The sequence below is a fragment of the Heterocephalus glaber genome, unplaced genomic scaffold, assembly GCF_053883595.1.
Source record: "Heterocephalus glaber isolate CG9 unplaced genomic scaffold, H.glaber_assembly_v1.0 deba00001067, whole genome shotgun sequence".
Taxonomy (NCBI): Eukaryota; Metazoa; Chordata; class Mammalia; order Rodentia; family Bathyergidae; genus Heterocephalus; species Heterocephalus glaber.
In genome coordinates this window covers 3,005,118-3,024,427 of record NW_028258187.1, presented here as the reverse complement: position 1 = coordinate 3,024,427, position 19,310 = coordinate 3,005,118, and the positions used below count along the sequence as shown (strand labels likewise).

At 45.1% G+C, this 19,310-nt stretch overlaps 1 protein-coding gene across 2 annotated transcripts in view; it reads right to left on the bottom strand.

Annotated features, from left to right (window-relative positions):
* Eprs1 (glutamyl-prolyl-tRNA synthetase 1) overlaps window positions 1–19,310 on the bottom strand; it is a 60,096-nt gene that overhangs the window by 40,166 nt on the left and 620 nt on the right. For both annotated transcript variants that reach the window (XM_004867395.4, XM_013066529.3), the window contains exons 2-9: window positions 15,481–15,565; window positions 13,336–13,435; window positions 12,014–12,170; window positions 9,349–9,488; window positions 7,908–8,002; window positions 3,340–3,466; window positions 2,471–2,663; window positions 735–906 (exon numbers count right to left, since the gene is read on the bottom strand). In XM_004867395.4, coding sequence (XP_004867452.1) covers window positions 735–906; window positions 2,471–2,663; window positions 3,340–3,466; window positions 7,908–8,002; window positions 9,349–9,488; window positions 12,014–12,170; window positions 13,336–13,435; window positions 15,481–15,565 — 1,069 coding nt within the window. The remainder of the gene's footprint in view (window positions 1–734; window positions 907–2,470; window positions 2,664–3,339; window positions 3,467–7,907; window positions 8,003–9,348; window positions 9,489–12,013; window positions 12,171–13,335; window positions 13,436–15,480; window positions 15,566–19,310) is intronic.

Sequence of the window (19,310 nt, the reverse complement as noted above, 5' to 3'; positions counted from 1 at the left end):
GCATACACGCAAACCCTGGGCACACACGTCTGTTTTGTATGGGGACAACTCTGCACCCCCAGTTTAAAGAAGGCTCTATGAGCCAGGCAGGCTATCATTTGAAGGAATTTTACCCACCAATTACTTCAAAGGTTATAACCCAGCACTTGTATATGTAGACTTTCTTCTTCAAAATATTGAAAAAACATATTCTATAGTTTACTACATAAAATAAGGATTTGGGGCAGAGTGGAATCTATAGAGAGAAAAAAAACCTGGCACGTGCAAGGCCTTGGGTTTAATTCTTAGCTCCAAATAAACAAAAACAAAAAACACAAGCTCCATTAATTTGAAAACCTAATCAAAACGTGAAAAAAAATGCACGCTACTTCTTTGTATTGGCCACATCTCAGTAATTTTATACTCTGACTGTGAGAAGTCAACTTGCGCCCAGCAAAGCATGTCTATTGAGAGGCGAGACATGCTTCCATCTAAACACCTGATCTTGGGCCAGGGATTTAGCTCAGTGGTTCAGATGCCTGCCTCATGAGCGCAAAGTCTCGAGTTTGATCCCGGGTACCACAAAGAAAAAAAGGAAAGAAATATCATCTTAAGTGGCAAGTGAGTGAAGACCGCTGAAAGGCCACAGGGCCAGGTACCGTGCGGACAGGCAGGGCGCCGTGTCTGTCTGAGTCTGCATCTGCCCTGAGTGCACAGAGGGGATGGAGCAGGCAGATGGGGAGAAGCACACTTACTTGTATCTACTTCCGGTTCTTGGGTGCGGCTGGATTTTGCAGCGATAAAGGGTGGGGTCCCTCATACACCCATTGTTACTACTCATGTCAATTTTTGCTCTCAAACAACAGGACTGACCGAACTGGCTCCCTTTTTTCATTTCTTCCCACATTTGCAGATTCTTTTCAACAGCTATAAAATGACAGTTACATGACAGCTTATGTAAGGCATTACTGGTTTGAATTAAAATTACTTAACAGTCTTATGATTCGAGCCAAGTCTTCCTATTACACTGCAAACACACTCCACTGGTTTAAAAGCACACTGGTTCTGGGATGTGACACCAAAGGCAGGTCCTTAGGAGAGCAGCCTGACAGCACATCCAGGGAGCTTCCTCCCGGCATGCCGAGAAGAGCAGCAGCCAGCGCGCTCCCCTGCCACAGCCTCGGCTCAGGGCGAGGACACACAGCCTTTGGCGCCGCCCAGGCCTGCTCTTCCACCCCCCCCAAACTCAGCAGTGCCTGTCAAGGAGAAGTGTTCTCTTCCTCTGCCACCTCAGGCCCAGGGGACAGAGCATCTGGCCCAGCCCTTGGGGCCCACAGGCGTTGGCGCTGCAGCCCGTGCCTGTCTGAAGAACACGGCTCGGGCTGAGAGCCTGAGCCCGTGGGCTCCCTGAAGGTCCCCTCGGTCCTCCCCAGGAGAAGCAGCCAATTCGTGGATCGAAGAAAATGAGAGCTGACAGAAAACAGACGTGATACAGGAAAGAAAAGAAGTACTCTTCTCTCCCCAGTGACTGCGGTCCTACCTACATGAGAACACTGAGCGCCTGCCACATGCAGAGAAGAAAGAACTGTTAGCAGTGCTTTTCTAGGGAACCTTCTGAAGACCCAATGGCATTTCATCTGCTCTCAATCAAACGTATCTACAACTCCACAGGTTAAGTATCTTTGAAAAGGAGATAAAAAAGAAAGGCTTACTGTAACAACCTGATGTGACAGTCAAGATTTAAATACAGGGTGGAAGTTCTGACAATATAATTACAGAGCGAGGAGCCCAGTTTACAAACCCAGGAGGTAAGTCAGAAACAAGAAAGGCTGCTTTTAGTCACGGGACAGTTCAGTGATACAGAGTAGTACTGAGACTGGATATCATAGCCACATGTACCCACACACTGAGAGAAGGCTTGGGTGCTAACAGCATTGAACATCAGACATTGAAGAAATGCTAAGTATAGGCAGGGTGGAGCAGGCAAGTGATCACAGCACTCAGGAGGCTGAGGCAGGAGGATCACCATGAGTTCAAGGCCAGCCGGGACTACATAGTGAGTTCAAGGCCAGCCTGGATTACTAAGCAAAAAAAAAGCTAAATATTTAAATTAAAGAACTACAAAATGTCTCAAGGAACTCTTCAGATGAAATAAATGCATGCAAAAGACTAAGGAGGAAACTAAGTAAGGGCAAGGAGACTTCCTGGGCAACTGTGATTAAAAAGCAGTAAGAATGTGGTCCGGGGATTTAGCTCAGTGGTTTTGCCGCCTGCTGCACAAGTGCAAGGACCAGAGTTTGATCCCCAGTACCAAAAAAAAAAAAAAAAGAGCAGTAAGAATATAAACATGAATAAGGAAACAGATTTCTAGGAGATGAATTAACATGAATTGATCTCAAATCAGCATCTTTCATAAAAAAGGAATCATATACCCACAGGAAGCAGAACACAAGAACGTGAATCAAGACGTCCAATTCTAAATGTGCCTTACAGTTGCTTCTATGTCTGGATTCCACCCTCTGTTCACGTTCTGCTTTCATCTGCTCCGCGGGAGTATCGTCCACATAAGCCTTCCCTTCTTTAATCAGCTTCTCTGCATATTTCATGATAGTTTCAAAATGATCTGAGGTATAAGTAAATTGATCTGGCTTGATATGCAACATCGCAACATCTTCCAAGATAACCTGCAATGAGAAATCACAACCATCAGTGCATCTTTTATACTTTCTTACGCGTTTTTAATCCATGACACTGAGTTTTGAGCAAATGTAATAAAACCTTATTAGTCTTAAGTAGCCTGAAAATGGTTGTGGAGGTTGTGTGATACAAGGTCAGAAAAGAAAAGGCTACTTATGATATCAGGTTTCCAATTTCCAGCTGAGAAAGCTAATCCCAGGACAGAGCTTTCCATTTGCTCTGGAAAGGCTGGTGATTGATGGTCGACCCGACAATCATTTACCCCCTCTTTAAACACATCACAGTGCCTCAAATAAACAGGATATAAGAGGAGAAAAATCACATTTCCCCCTACTGATTCAGTGTTTGTTTCATTCATAAACTTAAGACCATACAAAAAAAGGAAACCTGCCTCCCGTGAGACTGTTACTCATAGGAAGTGTTTAGATAAATTCTACAATAATTACAGAAGAGAAAAATAATTCTTTCTGTTATGGGAGTTCCGTATTTCTTGGCTGAGGCCACAGATATGGAACATACAGGTGGGGTGAAAGAAGCAGCCATAAAACAAAATTTATTTTGTAAATAAAGGTACCAGATCATGGTATGCTGAAGGTACAAACGTACCTCTAATTTTAATAATTAACTTTTCTGGAAAAATGTCATCACTACACTTTTAATTACCTTCTCAAAATCTTCCTTTTCTTTCTCAGGATTTGTGTCATCAAATCTCATGATCAGTTTCCCTTTAAAGTTAACCTGGTAGTGCTGGTTCAGGAGAGCAGCTTTTGCATGCCCAATGTGTAAGTAACTAAAACAAAAACATTTCACAGAGACACTCATTAACATGTTTTAACTAAATACTTAGATCTCACCTCTTTGAGGAGATGAAAACTAAACCCAACTTCTAATTGGTACTCCAGTTGCATTATTAAAACATCTGACTCTGAGAGAGACAGAAGGGTACAACATTTATAAAGTAACCATAAGAAGCTACTTCATACATACTCTCACAGAGGAACGAGGTGTTTATATACATCACAACTTAAGAAGTCTTTCTTTTTTGCAAGAGGAAGTCATTTAACGAGAGGAAAACTTCACAATGCTACCTGAAAGCCTATCTTTACTCAGACTGGATGCTACTGGGAACCGTAAGTCTCCCTGGGTCCCACTGGAGACCAGCACCGCCGAGAGACCACTGTCATGTGATGACCAAAACCGCAAGCACATGAGAACCCAAAGCCCAAGAACAGCAACATTACTTCTCTAAGCTTCAGTTTTCTCAAATGCCAGTAAAAAGGTCTTAACTAAATGATTTCAAAGGTCCCACACAGCAAGCACCAACACTCCTCAGGTCAGGGTCTATGAAAACAGCGCTCTGCTCCCTGGGCAGGAAAGGATTCTGAGGGGAATGGAGGAAGGTTTCAGCAAAACACTCCCTTTCGATGCAGTGGGCAGAAAGCAGCGTGCTGCACACCTGCTGCTGAACATGCACGTGACTGGGCAGAACCGAGGCATGAACCCTTTAAAGGACGAGCTCCCACTGATAGGTATCACTGTCAGAGGACAACGCCAGGAGGAGTCACATGAAGACAGAAAGCCGGCGCATGCCTGTAATCCCAGCTACTCCGGCGCAGAGGCAGGAGGATGGAGAACTAGAAACCAGGCTAGGCAATGTAGCAAGACTGTCTCAGATAGAAAGGAATAAAGAGCCGGGGACACAGCTCAGCGCTCAAACAAGACAGCTGCCCAGCTCCATGGCACCTATCATCTCCGCTGATACCAACACGGGAGGGGAAAGACAACACCCTTAGAATCGATCCATGTTAGAAATCTGCATGTCACCCCAGAAAAATGATTCGAGAAGGGCTGATATGCACGAGCTAAAGCAGACAAGTACAATGTAAGGTAGTTAAGGCTATTCGAAATGTTTTGAATAAAACAGAACTACATGTGCTATGCTACAGGAGATCTTCAAACAGAAAACAGACATCACGGAAAAGCTAAAGAAATCCCAAAAAAGTATGAAATTAAGTTAAGAATAATAACATATCAAGCTGGGCATGGTGGCTCAGGCCTATAATTCCAGGACTCTGGGAAGCTAAGGCTGGAAGTTCAAGCCTGGCCTGGGCTACACAGCAAGATCCTATCTAAAAACAAAAACAAAACAAACAAAAATATATCGGTATTGGCTCATTAATTATAACAAATGTACCATATTGGTAAGAGAAAATACAGGGCACAACATATATAGGCAATTTCTGTACTATATCTGAAACTTTCTGTAAATCTGAACTCTTCTAAAATTAAATGTTTATTTTAAAATAAAGGACTGTGAGTTCTCAGAAAGAAAAATACGATGTATAGTTTTCACTGAACATGCGACACTCAACGCACTATCCCTGTTGTCAAGAAGGAGAAAGACCAGCTCTGCTGCCCCCCACGGCTGGAGCGCTAACGTGCTCAGCTTCACGTACATAAACTAACTGAAGAGAGCGAGAGGGGGCTGGGGTGCAGCAGGCAGGGGTGCGGCTCGGTAAAGAACACAGGCTCAGCTCAGCACACATGAACCCCTGGGTCCAGTCTCCAGCACAAGACACAGCGATGACGAAATCAAAACAAACGTCACACTGAAATGAAGACACGTCTGAATGTGAGATGACGTGTGTGTGTGGTTCCAACGACTCCAAAGCTCAAGAACACAGGGTGAGGACGGAGAGGTCTCCAAGATGCTGACAGGCAGCCTAAACGGAGCAGCTAAAGAGGGTAGGGCTCCTGCACGCTGGTGAGCAGGGATCCTGAATCAGGCTCCGGACACACGACAGGCGCACAGGATAGGTTACTGTAGCCGCAGAGACGCTACAGCCACATGCTGTGGGTTTAGATCTGCCACGTTACTATAGGGGATGGCTCAGTTTCTGAGAACACTTGTAAGACAGACACAGTAACAGTGCCTTCCTTCCTCACAGTGCCATCAGGGCTAATGAGGTACCGCCTGGACAGAGAGAGTGCTACACACACGTCGGCTGAGAATGAAAACAGCAAGCCGGGTGTGGGGCCACAGGCCCGTAATCCCAGCACCCTGGGAGGCAGGGCAGAAGGACCGAAAGTTCAAGGCCAGCCTGGGCAGCGCAACATGACCCTGTCTCAAAAGTGCAAGAGGACCGAGGATTTAGGTCAATGGTTCCACCACCTGCCTTGCAAGCGCAAGGACCCAAGTTTGATCCCCGGTACCAAAAAAAAAAAAGTGCAGGAGGCCCTGGGTTAAATCTCTAGCTTGCGTGCATGTGTCTCTCATATATACAGGCAAAGATGAGACGAGCCTTCTGCCTTTCATCTACACAAAGAAAAATTAAAGAACACTTTAGCAATGACAGGGGATATGATCAAAATGATGAACTCGATTATTGATTTATATACCAAATTCCGAAACTGTAACAGGGCCGTTAAATCAGTACAGATAAATACATTTTTCATTGTAAATGTATGAGCATGAGGGGCTCACTGCTGAGAAATAATGGTGACAGAAATACAAGAAGGTTCACAAAGGGTGAATGGTGCAGCTGTCAGTAACCACTATGTCAACGAGTGGCTCTTAGCAAACCCTGAAGGCTGCTACTCACAAGGACGACAGCTCTCTCACCACTGCACAGAACAGAATGCTGGGCAGCCAGGCCCACAGTGAGTGCCATTTATGGCTAACCTTACTCAACTTCCCATTACTCAGTGATCGCTAATTTTCCAGTCATTAATCCTCTTTCATTTCTTTCCTGTGAGTTTGAACTCAGCCTGGGCTGCACAATGAGTTCAAGGCCAGCTTGAACTCCACAGGGACAGCATGTCTCCCAAAACCAAAAACAACAACAAAAAGGAATGTAAAATTTGAAATTAAACTAAATTTGGGAAAAGTCATCTCCTTTACAGAATTCTAGCACACTCTGCTCTCGGCCACATTTCCAAGTGGGGCCGACAGCTGCAGTGAGACACATGCCTTACACGGATGGTGCTGGAAGGCCGGCTGTGGAGCCTGAGCGAAGTGCTGCACGCAGTGGACAGGTGTCCAAGGCTGATGCCAGGCTCTTGGAAGGCCAGGCAGAGCCTGGGCCAGCCCTGGCTTGTTACCAATGGCCAGATCAGTTATCCAGATATTCTATGCCTGCCAGGAGTTACAAGGGGTAGGGGCCGGGGATGCGACTCAGTGGCCCCGCGCCTGTCTCACAACACAAGTGCAAGGTCCTGAGTTCAAGCCCCGGTATGGGGAGGGGGCGGGGAATACAGGGAGGTGGAAACCGGCTAAGAATGAAAAGAACTAAGTAGGTCTTTTCAGGACTCTCCTTCATTTATTTGGGAAAAAAATCCCTACCATGATGTCTACTATTAATTGAAAGGATTGCTAAGAGCATAAACAGAAACCTTTAGTAAGCCCCCAGATCTCAAAATGTATGTAAAAATTAAGCCTTTTTATTTATGGATACCTTATTTATATTTAAAATGTTTTTTTTTTTCCTTTCCCCAGTACTGGGAATCAAACTCAGGACTTTGTGCTTGCAAGGCAACCGCGGCGCCACTGAGCTAAATCCCTGGCCTTTAAAATGTTCTATTTTTGGATATTTTATTTGCATTAAAAATTGTGGGAAGGCCCAGAGGTTTAGCTCAGTTCTGTTGCCTGCCTCGCAAGTGCAAGGTCCTGAGTTTGATCCCCGATACTAAAAAAAACAAACAAAAAATTCTGGGATGAAATTAAAATGTTAAGCTGGCTCCGGTGCACACCCCTGTAATCCAACACTCTGGGAAGCTTAGGCAGGAGGATCACAAATTCAAGGCCGGCCTGGGCAACTTAGCAACTCAGTGAGACCCTCTCTCAAAATAAAAGGGGTGGGTGCTCACCTGTAATCCCAGCACCTGGGAGGCTGAAGTAGGAGGATCACTGGGAGTTTAAGGCTAGTCTGAACTACATAGTGAGACCCTGTCTCAAAAAACAAAAACCAGCAACAACAAAAGTGCAAAGACTTTGGGTTCAATCCTCAGTACCTACAACCAAAAAAAGTGTCTCATTTCATTAGTGAACTAAAAGTGCTCATTAAATAAATTAACATTAGATATTAATAATTAAGAAACTGAGATGTTTAGAATTTTAACATTTGCCGGGGAGATACTACTTATGTTCTTCTATACCAACTTACTAAAAATATTTGACAGCTGCTTTAAAACTTGCCAATACAATGAGTTGTAAGGACGGGCCGGCGCCTTACCCACTGGCCTCTGGAGGAAACCTCACGGTGACCTTCCCCATCTCTGCGCCTGGAAGCTCCACGAACTTCCCAACATCTTGCTTCTTCTCCGAAGCCTGAAAGACACAACATCCACAACACCGAGTGATGCAGCGAGGTGCAGGTTACATCCACTCACCCGGCGGTACCATCAGGTGCCAGGCATCACAACGATGGCCCGAACTCTGTCCCTGGACTGGAGGCCCCACAACAGGGAGGAAACATGGCAGGCACTTGGGTGCCGGCAGGGCGCTAGCGGAAGGACGCAGCAGGACAAGCAGGAGGCAGGAGGGAGAAGCTGCAAGGGGTAAGCAGCAGGCTGGGCCCTGAGCAGCATGCAGTGGTGCCGCAGGCGAGTCCAAGGTGACAGGATTTAACTGAGCAATGAAAGAAGGCAATGAAGCCTCTGGAAAAGCAGCATCAACAGGGGGGGACAGAAAGCCAGGCTCTAGATATGAGAACAAGAGGAACTTCTATCAGTGAGATGCAAAGACTGGTGAGGGACAAGTGAAGATTTTTAGGAAAACAAACTGAGGAAGCTGTGGCATCTTAGCTAAGCAGACAGCAGCCGGCAAACTTCACTGCACCAGAAAACCTTCAATAAATCAAACTTTGACTACATGTGACTGGTATGTAAAAGTAATCCACGCAGGACAACTATCTGGGGGTGAGGACCCTCCCACCATGCTCTCTATGCTGCTATGCCTGAAGGGCCAACAGAAGACTGCAGAATTCCAGGACTCAGTGGTCCAAAGACCAGAGAACAGCGCCCGGTGAGGTGGTGCACACCTGTAATCCCAGCACTGGGGAAGCTGAGGCAGGACAACTGCCCCAGGTTTGAGGCCAGCCTGGGCTACAAAGTGTGTTCAAGGCCACCTCAACCACATAACGAGACCTTGTCTCAGAAAAAACCAAAAAAATCCAGAGAACAGGGGCTGGAGACGTGGTTTAGTGGCAGAGCACTTTCCTGACATGTGTGAGTTCCCGGGTTAAAATCCCTAGTGCAGCAAAGAACAAAAATGAAAACAAGAGAACAGAAGATTCAGGAAGAGGACTGCCCAGCTCACTGAGACTGCAGGTGGGGTGCAGCTTAGCGGTGAGCGCATGCTCGGCACAGGCAAGGCTGGAGCTCTGCCAGGTGCTGTAGCCATGGCCATCACTGCAGCAGCCACTAGGAGGCTGAGCTGGGAGGATTTCAAGTTCAAGGCCAGGCAGAGGAACTTGGCAATGTCCTGACTCAAATACTCCCTGGATTCAATCCCCAGTACAAACCAAGACTTCACAGTGGTGGATTCTAAGAAGGTCCTTTTCCATTTACGAAAAGAAAATAAGCTTTAGGAGGAGAAATTATTTTTCTTTTGAAACCTGTGGCCTCGGCTAGACTGACGGGTCAGGGTTGCAAAGAAAGAAGGTAGCAGCTCACCGCCTGGGTCTTGCTGGCTGGGACACCCCACTTGGCACTGACTGACTGGAAGACTCGCTGGGCTTCGAGGAAGCTGAACCAGCGCTTCACGTGCACCGGGCCTTTGCTCTGCGTTGCCTCTTCTTGCCACGCAGCATTTCCTGTCAGCAAACACAATTTCAAAACCAATCAATAAATGTGCAGAGTTAAAAGTCAGTCATTATTAATTTAAGTAAATAAGATTAGCTTAGTTGTGCTTCTGCAGTGAAATTTTTAAAATGTACGTATATGCTGAAATGCTTGCTGGTATTCTCATGTTTTACCGAAATGAGTTCACTTCCTGTATGACAGTCTTTAATACTAGATCCTGCAGGACACTCTCGAACACTTACCTCCTGCCACATACTCAGTGTAAGGTCAAGACTTCATTTCACAATTAAAGGGAATTTGAAGTACATCACTAGAGAACAATCACCCACAGCCGGGTGTGGTGGCGCACACCTGAAATCATGCACTCTGGGAGGCTGAGGCAGGAGGACGGCAAGTCTGAGTCTAGCCTGGGTGCTTTAGCAAGACTCTGCCTCGAAAATAAAAAATGAAAGGGCTGCAGATGTAGCTCAGTGTGAAGGCCATGGTTGGTTCAATCTCTAGTAACATAAAAAAGAAAGTAATAACAACATACCCTAAGGCTGCACTAAATCAAAGCCTTCATACACCAGAGCTGTCTCCTGCGTAATCCCGTCAAGGGACCTCACTAACCTGAGTGGCCCCTCACTGCTCCCCTCCTGAAAATACGCTCGCGCAGGCTTCCTGGGGTCACCCCAGTGTCCCTGCGCTTACTGAGAACCACGCATCGGTCCAACTCCATGCCCTCTGTCCTCTTCACCACGTGACCCCATGTCTCGATGGCCTAACTTTACTCCACAATCATTTACTCTGGCATTTCCCCAGGGAATCTGGAGCTCACGGCTAAGCTACATCTATCTTTCCTTCCTACCAAAAATTCCCTTTCCCCCAAACTGTTACCTTTACCCACTCAACTCAGTATGACTGTGGGGCCTATTTGCAGATTTCTGGAACTTTTAGAGATGGGGGGGTGCATGCATTACCTTGGCTGTGCTGACAGCTCCACAAGTGTGCAACGCGGGACTTCCCAGATTACTTATTCTCAATGCACGCACTTTGGAATGTCAATTATACCTCATGAAAAGTTTGTTGTTTTTAATGTAACTGGCTTTCCAAGCTGGGGAGAAAGCACTCTCATCTCTTACAAACTAGCTGTAGAAGAGGAAGCATGACCTCCCGGGAGGACCCTCACTCCCACTGAGAGTGAAGACAGAGAACAACAGCAGCTCGAGGAGAGGGGAGCCTTCGAGGAGACAACCCCCAGGGGCAGCAGAGGACAGGGACCTCCTGCAACACAGGGTCACTTCTCTGTGAGTCACTGCCTGGGTCACTGCCTGAACACACAGCCTGGTCAAAGCAGGTGGTGAATCTTTATACTGTAAAGAAATTATTGTACAAGACACTCTGCCCTAGTGCCCTCACTTTGAACACACATTTCCTACTATTCCTGCCACTTTCTGAAGCAGCTCCAGAAGTCCTGTATCATGTCTTTGCAAGGTGTGATCAAAAATATGGTGAATGTTGCTGCCAGATGCCACTGAACAGAAAGGCAGGCTGGCAAAACACCTCAGTATGGTCTCATCCATCTTTTTCTTTTTCAATTTATTTTTTGTACTGGGGATCGAACTCAGGACCCAGTGCCTCCCAGGCAGGTGCTGTGCCCCTGAGCTACATCCCCGGCCCTCATCCATCTCATTTGCTGGATCTGGTACCATATGACTTATGACTCATCCCAAATTCAAAATGATTATGAAAGGTAAACATGTTGAATCCATTCAGGACATCAAGACCACAAGACAGCACAATTAAAGATACTCAGGAAAGAGGACTCTCAGATCTGCTTCTGAATGTGGCAAGAACAATGGAATCAAAGCAATAGGGAGCACTGTGAGGGGGATTCATGGCAGTGCGTCTTTTACTGCATGTTTCGGCTTCTATCCAGAAGTCCCCCAAAGGCTCATGAACTCATAGGTGGGGCTTCTGGGAGTGACTGGATCATGGACATGTGATACTGGATTGGTTGATGGAATGGTCCAGCACAGTTCCGGGTGTGGGTGATGGACTTACTGAAGAGGGAAGCCCCACCCTGGGTGTGGGTGGCACCAAAAGGCTCACAACCTGGATGGAACAAAAAGGGAAAGAAGGAAGTTGTGCTGCCTCCTGCCTGCCACACCACGAACTGTTTCTCCTCTGCTGTGCTGCCCTGCCTGGGAGGCAGCGACTATGGACTGATACCTCTACAAACCGTGAGCTAAAATAAACCTTTCTTCCTGTAACTTGTGAGTGCTGGGTATTTTGTCCCAGCAACAAGAAAGTAAGTATGATGCTGTATTTGTAGATCACACCTCACATATACATATGCAGAGGCATACATCTATACACTTCTGCATGCACACACAGACATGAATGTACTTCTTACCCAGTAAAACAGAGTAAAATGGAGTATCTTAGGCACAGTGGTACATGCCTGCAGCCTAAAGAGGAGGAAGAGGAAAGGGAGAGAGGGAGAGAGAGAAAGAGGAAGAGAACAGAGTGTTTTACAGGGATTATTGGCTGATACCTTTTAGGGCGGCCCACACACAAAAATCTGCTAAGGTCAAGGAGTTTCCAACTAAGAATGTCCTCAGAGACAGGCAATGATTAAGCTCGTTGACTGCAGAAGCAAACGAAGCACAGGAAGCCAATTTTGTAGCACTAAACTCCAGCCAGTGATCAATCTGTGAATACAAAGAAAAGAAAGGCATTCTAGAACACAGCCTTCAAAAACAGACAGAGAAATGGTGCTACTTATCTGGAGCAAGAGCACCATCACTACATGACTCCCTTCCTCAGTGAGAGCCTGACATTTCTCCTCTCAAATTACAGAATTCACCATCATGTGGAAGTGACTGGTTCCCTGGGACGTAAAACGGCACTTACATAAATGCCACATTTTGTTGATTTTTCTACGCTTCGGGGGAGGTGACAAATAGGCGATTCGTGACAGGAGAAGATACACTGAGAAGTGACAGAAGGAAGGAAAGGGTCACCAACTGCCCTAACCCAAAAGGTGGCACCTGGCCAACCCGCTTCACCCTCTCAGAGTATTAAAAAGCCAACACTTACAACCAACTCTTTGTACTCTGAATTTCAGGAAGTTTATGAAAATTGGAGAATACCAATGGGTAAAACAACAGCCCGGAGCAGTACTGAAGGTCCATCTAGTACTTAGCCACTGCTCGACCACAGCTCAACACCGCACTGTGCTCCAGACCCTGTTCGTCACCTGGCTTCACCCTCAGTCCTCAAAGGCCACTGCCCTCTGTGGAAGCTGGGTGAGATGACCCGTGTCCAGCTACGAAACTCTAGGGCTCCCAGAGGACGAAGCATGCACCAAGTGCACCTAAAGTACAGCTGGTCTGGGAAAACATTCAAATGTAAGAACTATAAAAAGATTTTTTCCTGCCATGCTGGGGACCAAACCCAGGGTATCACGCACACTCTGCTGTACCACTGAGCTACAACCCTGGCCCTAAGAATTGTTGTAAAAACTAAGGACAGGACGAACATTCTTTAATTTGTTCTATAACTAACTCTCTGTTCTTATGCTTAAGTAGAATATTCTCGTAAGAGGATAAGGTTCCAAAGAGCCAGAACCAGAGCCAGGCGTGGCAGTGCATGCCTGTAACGCCCTCCACTCTGGAGGCTCAGGCAGGAGGGCTTCAAGTGCAAAGCTGGCTGGGAACTCAGTGAGACTCCATCTGAAGAACAGAGGGCTGGGGTGCAGCTCAGTGTAGAGTGTGGACCTGGCCTGCGCAAGGGCCTGGGTGCAGTGTCTCACTGCACAACAGCGGCAGCAAAACCGGAAGCACAGATGCACAGCAGGAAGTGCTCGCTGCTTACCTCAGCGTGTTCCATCACGTTAGCGCCGTACAGCCCGGCTGTAGCTGCAACTCGAGCCAGGTAGCGAAGTATGGAATATACGTCTGTGAACGCCACGTTTCTGGAAACAAGCAGAGTTGAGATATCAGGAATGCTCTAGCTAACCAGGAAAGGAATAAGACATAAGGTAACATGTAAAAGTATAAGTCCTAATATATTTAACATTCTTTTTTTTTTTTGGTACCAGGGATCAAACTCGGGTCCTTGCGCTTGCACAGCAGGCAGCGAAACCACTGAGCTAAATTCCTGGCCTAACATTCTTGCTAGTAGAGTTTAAAAAATAGATCTGGTATTCTTTGTTTCTATCAAATGGCAATTTGTTCTCAAAATATCCAGCTAAACCTACCATTCCCCTTCACAGCAAACATTCTGTAGTTTTTTCACCTTTCTTTTACTTTTTACATGCCTGTTTAGTGATGGAAATATAAACACATAACTGGGGTATGGGTAAAAACACCAATTCAAAATAAAGGCCAAGAAGCCAAGGATATACTGCCATAACGAGGCTCGTGCCAGGCACAGTGGCTCACATATGTAATCCTGCCACTTTGGGAAGCTGAAGCAGGAAGATCACAAGTAGCAAGACTTTGTCTCAAAATGAAAAAAAAGGAAAGCGTTGAGGATGTAGGTCAATGTGAAGATACTGGGTTCAACCCCCAACATTAAGAAAAGAGGCTAGTTTTATCCACGTTCAGGTAATGGAGGCAGCTCAAATCCCATCAAAACTACCACAGCCAGGAACGACTGCTGCTCCTGCAGTCCCAGCTACTCAGAAAACAAAGGCAGGAAGATTATGTGAGTTCGGATGTTCCAGTTCAGCCAGGGTAATTTGGCCAAACCCCATCTCCAAAACACCCAGACAAACACTATCACAACTGTTTGGTTAAAAAGCCTTCACAAAACCATAAAATAAAAGAGAACAAAGACACAATAGCAATAAAATTTCAAATGCAGATCTGAAAAACTGGAATTGTAAGTAGAGAACATCAAAAAAACCAAACCAATTTCAATTTCAGATTCTCCCATAGACTGAAAAGATCAATGGGACCAGTATCTTTGGATGACAGAGGGAAGTGGGGCTAAAATACGGACTGACTAAGAGCAGGTTTCAAGAAAACACAGGTTCTCCAGGCCCCGTTCTGCTAGGCTTTCCTCTTATCTACCTCTAGCAAAACTGGAGGTGTTCTCTACAGAGCACAGCAGGTCTCCTCTGGATAATCTCGTCATTCCGAGGGTGAAGGAACCAAGGGCAGAAGCACCAGAGGTTCCCACATGAACAGTTCAGCCAGACTGCCCTTGAGTAAAGCACAGAACTTAGCAGCTTTAATTTCTCACTCTAAAAAAAAAAAAAAAAATCCAAGCAGGGGTTACCAGCCATTTGAAGAAAGCCTTTAACAGACAGTGACCAAGATAAATCAAAAATATAACTTGGATAAATCAGGGAAAACTTCAAAAATAAATGCAAAAACTTCCAGGATGGGCACGCTGATGCACACCCGAGCCCTACACCGCCGAGGCAGGAGGATGGATGGCGAGTTCCCCAGCCTGGGGTACTGACACAGGGAGCTGAGGGCCAGCGTGGGCCATATGGCAAAAGCCTGCCTAAAAAGCCAAAAAGAAGTAAGAAAATGAAAGAAGAGAAACACAAAAAGCACTGGGGAAGGCAGCCCAGCGGCAGGAGCGCTTCTCTAGCACATGTGTGATCCTGGGTTCCATCCCGTACCCCATACACCCCCAAAATTCTAAGTCTCTTTTTCTCCAAATGCTGACATTCTATACTGTAGACTTACCAAATTTATTTGTTTCCTATTATTGTTGATTTTAACTGCTTCTAATTTTCCACCAGCATAATTATTATAGAATGAAAAGCCTTAGGAATAAAGCCTTTTCTACATTCCCAGTTCCTTTTAAACAAATCATGAGTGGAATCAGATGGCTAGCTGACAAGCAGAAACCTCTGTACTGTGTCCTCTTTCAGGATGATGAAGCATAATTCTTTCTAGGAACAGCCTCCCTGATTTGCAAGTGAAACAAGCATACAGTATCTAATGCTGAATATTTTTACATGCTGCTCAGTACTGGAAATACAGATGCAAAAGCACTTACTCAGAAACACGAAGAACATTCTCTTTTCCTCCTTCCACAGAAATGCTGACATCCTCCTTCACGTGCTCTGCCGCCAGCAAGGCTTCTGAAAGGCCAGGATGAGAAGATTTCTCTTTAAAACCATGTAGGAATTGTAACTCGAGTTACAAAGCAGTAAGGGTGAGTCAACAAGCTAATAGTAAGGCTGCAAAGTACAAACGTTTTTCCCAGCAGCCCACAGACAGGAAGTCTAGTCTCTTGTCTTAGAGAAACAATAAATCAGAATCCACCATTAGCACAGTCTGCTTCTTCCAGTGCTCAGCTTCCAGTATGTGACACTAAAATGCATCTTTTCCTCCCTCAGAGGACAGGAAGCAAGCAGAATAAGGCCTTGAATAAAAACCTGGTGCTGGAAGGATTACTATACTGTAGGTACTATGCTAAATGCTTTACAATCATTATAATTTTCATCTCTATAGGAATCTCAAGGAATAATTCCCTTTATTCCCATTTACTAAAGAGGAAGCTGGAGAGGTTAAATGGTCAAGCCCAAAGCCGCTGGCTAACAGATGGCAGTCAAGTTTGAAGCAAGGCCTGAAGTGGTCCAGACCTCAAATTTTAAAACATGGTGTAACAGCGCCTCTTAAAATGTAACGTAACAAAGTTTACTAAATCGATCCATTAATCCTCTGTTCCCTAATTTGGTTAAGATAAGCACCAAATACTGGCACTCATTTCTAAATACAACACTCACAGCAAGCACAAAATAACCCTGGAAAACCTGCCTGTGCTGCAGACTCACGGTGTGGAAACCTGCCTTGAAACGAGGTTCCCGCTGTCACAGGACTAAGAATTGGGGCCTTAAAGAGGAGTCTAGCTTTTGAGGGCTCAGCCCTCCTGTATGGACTAACACCGGGGAGTGGGTTCGCCTTTTCCTTCTCATGCATTCTCTTTCCCCCTCTTTTCTCTCAGCTGTTGACACAGCAACAAGGTTTTCGCCAGATGTGGTCCCTTGATCTTGGATTTCTCAGACCCCAGAACTATGAGCTGATATATTCTTGGTCATTATAAATGAACCAGTTGTAGTAGCACAAAAACAGACTAGGACAGCCAGGAATAATCAAAAGCTACATAAGAGATACATCAAAGGGACCCAGAGGCCAGGTGGGAAAGGTTCCCAGTGGCAAACTGGGGCAATCTGACCCTCAAAGTAAATGAGACACATTTTAGCATAGCCCGAGAAGAATGCTGCCTGACAAATAAAGGGCATGAACTACTGTTACAGGCAACAAGATAGAAGAACTGCAAAAGGACTGTCCTGGGGAGAAAAGGATAGGTATGACGATGCAGCACATAGGAAATTGTAGAAGCAAAACAAAGTGACAAAGCGCAAGTCAGCAGCCAACAGGTACAAAGGATGGGGAGAGTGATGACTGCAAAGGGGCATGAGAACATTTTTCTGAAGTGACAAAAATTACATGAATAATCACATTATTATAGTTGTGGTAGAGGTTTATGCACTGTAATTTCACTGTACATATCTGTCAATAAATTTGTGCACTTAGGGCCAGGGATTTAGCTCAGTGGCACAGCGCCTGCCTCACAAGCGCAAGGTCATGAGTTCGATCCCTGGTATCAAAAAAAAAAAAATGTGTTCACTTATAATTGGTGGCCTAAATAACACCGGGGATTTAGCTCAGTGCCACTGTGCCTGCCTCGCAAGCGCAGGTCCTGAGTTTGATCCTCAGTACCAAAAAAAAAAAAAGAAACAACCTATTGAATATAAGTTGTTATGAATTTTTATCTTGTGGTGCTGGAATTGAATCCAGGGCCTTGTGTGGGCTAGGCAAGATCTATGCTCTATGCCAAGAATTTTAAATGGAAAAAAAGAATACTCTTCTCACAGGAAAAGGCCAACTGATGTATGTAGAAGGAATTGCGGAATTGGAAGGTCATCATAGTAAGAAGCCAGGCAAGAAGCATTCGTGGATCCTGGAAGCAGCAGTATAGGTTTGATGAAGAGAGGAAGTCTGCATGGCACCAAAGTTCTCCCCACGGAAACACCTTTTCACTGAAGGAGAAAACTCTGCAGTGGGGAAAGCTGGCCAGTCCACCCTAAGTGATGAAGGCTAATCATTATGAACGGAAGATTAAATCCAGGCACCAATCGACTGGGTACAAGGAGGAATGAGGAGTCACTTCTGCAATGAAGAACAAGGAGCCGCTGTTCCTGCCAAAGACACAGCCTGATTCTAGCCGTGGCAACATGAGAGGCCAACGTGGAGACACTCTTCAAGGAAGTGGCTTGTAATCTCCAGAGGTCATGGCTACGAAAGCCAAGGGACAACAATAGGCCCTCTAGAATGAAGGAAACAGGGAGACAGGATAACAAGGTGCAGCACAGCACAGCCAGGGATTTTGGTCTTTGCATTAGGGAGGGCACTCCAGCTGTCAGCACAATACTGAGGTCCTGCATCAGACGTAAGAACTGTATCACTGTCCATTTCCTAACGTTGAAGGTTGTGAGTGGGCAGACACTGCCTGTGGGAGGTATACACTGAAGCCTATCTGCAGTATACTCTCAGGAGTAGAAGGGAAAAGTTTTCTGTTCTATCCTTGCATTTTTTTAAGTCTGAAATTCTTTTAACATTAAAATGGAGTAAAAGAATTAAAAAGCAACACAATATGTATAAAATAGCTAAACTCTAGCAATGCAATTTACCTTTTCAAATAATTCATCTAATTTTATTATTTAAAGATAAAGTGTACCTGACTTGAACAACAGAAAAGAATTCAATCAAAAGCAAGAGGGTGAAAAAATAAAATAAAAAATAAAATTAAAAAAAAAGCAAAATGGAGAGCAGAAATCAGAAAAATAATACGTATTCTAATAATCTGCCTGTTCAAAATGACAACAGATCTAAGACTTCCAGAATCCTGGCAGAATGTGGTTTTGAGTTTCATAAATCACTAAGGAAACAGACGTACCACCCCAGAATGATTTTCTAAGTGACATTAGTAAAAACTATAGCTATTTCTAGAATGTGTTAGAAGACTGTACAGTCTCAGGAACCAAACACCCTTGCTCAACCATGATGCCACATTGAATACTGTCTTTCCAGATCAAGATTCAAATTCATCTAAGAGTTTAATGACATGTTATGAGGTTAACTCAAAATTACTGGTTTTAACCAGTAATTTAATCAACTAATTGTTTAACTCAATATGCTAAAATGTTAATTTTTAAATATTTACATGACTATTAACCAGGCATGGGGGTGCACACTTGTAAGCCCAGCACTTGGGAAGCTGAGGCACGAGGATCACTGCAACTTGGAGGCCAGCCTGGGCTATTTAGCGAGTTAAGGACAGCCTGAACTGTCTAGTGACAGCTTGTCTCAAAAAAAAAAAAAAAAAAAAAAAGGCTATTAAATTCTGATTTTAGGGCTGGGGTGGGTAGCTCTGTAGTAGGGCACTACGTGAGGCCCTACATACTCTGCCCAGCACCACACACACCCATACAAACTGCATGCTGCTCCATCACCACAGCTGAGAATGTAAGCAGTGGTTTCATCAGCGCCACATGGCCAATTGTCTTTAAAGGTCTGGGCCTCCTGAACGTTCGAAAAGTACTTCTGTGTCTACATTATACATATTGATAAATACGTTATCAGTAAACTTCTTAAAATCTTCCGTAATAAAAACAGAAATTCTAAGCTATCTATCCACCATAACACAGGCCACGTTGAAAAAGCAATTAATTCCAAACCAGACTCCAGAAGCATCCGGAAGATGACAGGTCTGACATTTACTACACTCACGGCGTGCGGAGTAAGGCTGCCTCACCAGTC